The sequence below is a fragment of the Sprattus sprattus genome (genome assembly GCF_963457725.1).
Source record: "Sprattus sprattus genome assembly, chromosome: 10".
Lineage (NCBI taxonomy): Eukaryota > Metazoa > Chordata > Actinopteri > Clupeiformes > Clupeidae > Sprattus > Sprattus sprattus.
In genome coordinates this window covers 9331956-9335328 of record NC_137908.1, presented here as the reverse complement: position 1 = coordinate 9335328, position 3373 = coordinate 9331956, and the positions used below count along the sequence as shown (strand labels likewise).

At 40.9% G+C, this 3373-nt stretch overlaps 1 protein-coding gene across 1 annotated transcript; it reads right to left on the bottom strand.

Moving 5' to 3' along the window:
• Positions 1-1286: 1286 nt before the first annotated feature.
• or90a1 (odorant receptor, family 90, subfamily A, member 1) lies at positions 1287-2258 on the bottom strand (the record flags this gene model as incomplete). The annotated part of the gene is made up of 1 exon (XM_080846752.1): positions 1287-2258. One exon carries the CDS (start codon positions 2256-2258, stop codon positions 1287-1289), a length of 972 nt encoding a protein of 323 aa, XP_080702878.1.
• Between the last annotated feature and the right edge of the window lie 1115 nt (positions 2259-3373).

The window sequence follows — 3373 nt, the reverse complement described above, 5'->3', positions numbered from 1 at the left end:
AGGCATTTTCTTTCCTGGTTCGTTGAAACACGCCCCATAATCACAGCCCAAAGGTTCGGTATCAGACTCATATTCTGACTAGAATCATGAGTATGACATCGTCAGGTTACAGTGTTACTATTGCAGGCCTTCAAATCATAAGTATGCTTACAATAAGTGGCATCACACCAGCTTCTTTCCATAAAAAGTATCTAGGTGGCTGGAGGCCACAAGTATGAGCTGTTATGGGCAAGCATTTCTCACACCACCTTGATGAAGCGCTCTGGAACCAAGATGAGAATTTGATTGTGAAATGTTTCACCCATCAGCTGTCAAAAAGTAATTCTGGCAGCATGATGAGTTTACACATTGATTTTATCTGAAATTTAATATTATTTAAATGAAAAATAATTTCTCATACCTCAATAGACCTCAGCTCTTTTCTGTCTGGCTACATTTACCCTACTTAGCTTGACCACTGTGGCATAGTTTTTTTTTTTTTAACTCTTCAAGACCATTAATTATTCACAGCTGGCCAACATACTTGTTTGGTTCAACATTCCTTGTTAGTCTGAGACAAGAGCAATATATTATACCACTTGGGGCCATTAACTGATCGTTACCCAGGCTAAAGGGACTCTTTGACATTTCGGCCTCCTCTGAGTCTTGTCAGGAGAGAAAGCAAACAAACTGAAGGTGAAGGTAAAATAAAAGACCGAATTGAAGTGAAATAAGTGATGAAAAGAAATGAGCACTTTTTCACAATAGTTACACTTTGCAGATAATCAATCAATTGGCAATTTAGGACAGGTATTCCCATAGATGGTCACATCCACAATACAAAGCAGACCAGGAGGTTTTGTTGAATTGTTACAGTACTGGAATACTTGATACAGTAACACTCTTGACATGAGCAAAAGGGAAACAGAGACATGTATGATTTGTAAACTGTTTTTATTATGGCATGACTATGACTATGTCTCAAAAGACTTTGTATCTTTGTTAATACAATATTTATTTTTCCTTTGAGGGCATGTACTGTATGTGATTACCTAATAACCATTGGATACTACAGGATATGTTTTGAGGCCTTCTGTGAGATCGTTTTTTATATTACCCTTAACTTAATTATGTCTTTGTACAGACTTTCAGTCAATGGCTATTCATATGGACATTTTAAAATCACAATCGTGCAGTTTGAACTTGAAATACATTGTGACTTGACAGGTTTGAGAAAGAGGGTTTTTGTTAAATCTGCTGTTACATTTCAGTCCATCAAACCAGGTAAAAGAAAGCATCACAGACTTCTAAAAGAGAGGCCTTATTCGGGGGAAAGTTTTTAAAGAGGTCATATTTTGTTGAGCTTTGCCCATATTACACCTACAGCATAGGTAGTAATTTTTTAAGTACTTGCAAAATGTCTGATCTCTCAGTCCATAGACTATTGGACTTACTAACCGCGGCAGAATGTGAACAATGAGATATCTTGTGAAACGCATCTCAAGCGCAAACATGGGGAAAATATACACGAAGAAGCTGGCTAGCAGAGGGTCGATATACGTGAACATGCACATGAAAAGCTGCACCCCATGGAGGAGTATAGTGCTCCGAGCCTTTTTGGCATCGGATTTTGCAGCATTGGCCGCGAACATGATCCTGAAGTAAGTGAAAACCAGCGTGAGCCAGACAAACGACAAATACAACATGTGCGAGACGTTCTTCTTCTCCACCATGTACGGGTGGCGGAACACGGAGTCCCGGCTGCAGAAGATTCTGGAGTGGAAGAAGTCCACCGGCTCCGTGGCCACCAGTATGAAGAGGTCTGGCAGGATAGGGAGTGCGCCAAACATCCAGATGAGGCCGATGAGGGCGTACGTGCGCCGCGCTGTGCAGATCTGTGCGTGGCGCAGGGGGTTGCAGATTGCAATATACCGCTCGATGGCCATGCTGGCCAGGTTCAAAGGTGTATTGAGGGTGGTGAAGATGGCGATCATTAGCATAAAGCAGCAGAAGGAGACATTGATTGTGAAGAGCACGTAGCTGATGACGTGCAGAAGGACGGCGATGGTCAGCTGAATCATGTCGTTCAGCACCATGTGAATGTAGAGGATGTAGCGCGGGTTCTCTGTGAAAATTCTGTTCCTGAAGAAGGTATGAACCAGCGTGCCATTGATGTAGTTGATGGAGATACACAGTGCCACCACAAGCACGTTTTTGGTTGCTGCCGATGCAAAAGTGTCCCTTAATCGGACAGTGGTTCCATTGCTTGAAAAGTTCATTTCTTTTGTATGCGTCCCTGTTCACATAAAGAGTATTACATTAAAAATAAAGTCAGTGGACACAAAATTAAGTTACTATGCATCTAAATAATATATTAAATTGTATGCAATTGTTCAATGCTGTTCCATTGAGTCATGGTGTAAAATCAAAACATTTTGGTTGTAAAAATTCAAACTAGTCCAAACATATTACACAAAGTCTTAATCCCTAATTTCTCTGATCAGAATGATAGGTAAGATTGTGACTGAAGGTCTTTATATAGTATATTTTAATCCAAGTAACGTCGTATCCCCACATGCATACACAGACCTGTCCCATACACTAACACACACACACGTGTGTGCGTGTGTGTGTCCCCTACGTGGTAACAGCAATCTCCTCAATCAAAGGGTTGGTTTGCCAGACACATGCTATTACAGATTTTTACGATTGGATAAAGATTAAAATCAGAATGATCAAAACCTTCACTCAAGGAGCAGAACATCGGCCCAGATTTGCACCACTTTAAGCACATGTCAACCTTCGTTTTTTGCTAAACAATACACACAGTGATTTGTAAAACACTAAACCAACTTGTATACATTAGACACAGAAGTATATAAATATTTCACTTCCTTGCAATTCCAAAGCACTGACTGTCAAAATTCCACACCTATGAGCCAATGGTTAAACACAGCCAGCAACTGGGCAAACACATGATTGCTTAATTGTAGACGCACCATACAGATTTTTAGCACTATAGAAATGCAGCTGGTGAGTTTATCTGTCTTCAACCAAAATGGAATGAGTCAGAAAAAGAACAGTGAGGGTAAGAGGGGGAATCCACGGAAGAGGAGAAGGAGGAAGAGGCGGAGGCCATGCCAGAGGCCGAAGTCAAGGTGGAGGAAGAGGAAGACCTGAAGCAGGAGGAAAACGTGCTCAAAAAAGAAGGACCACATTTATCAAATAAAAGGAGGAGGAAGGGGGCCCATATTCACACAAGAACAAGAGAGAGATCATGAACATAGTTTGGCCAATAATGCTATAAGGCTCAGAGAAATTCAAGACAGCTTTATCGGTGACCATACATATAATGTCCATTAGGTCTCTCAGTCAACAATGGCACACATCCTAA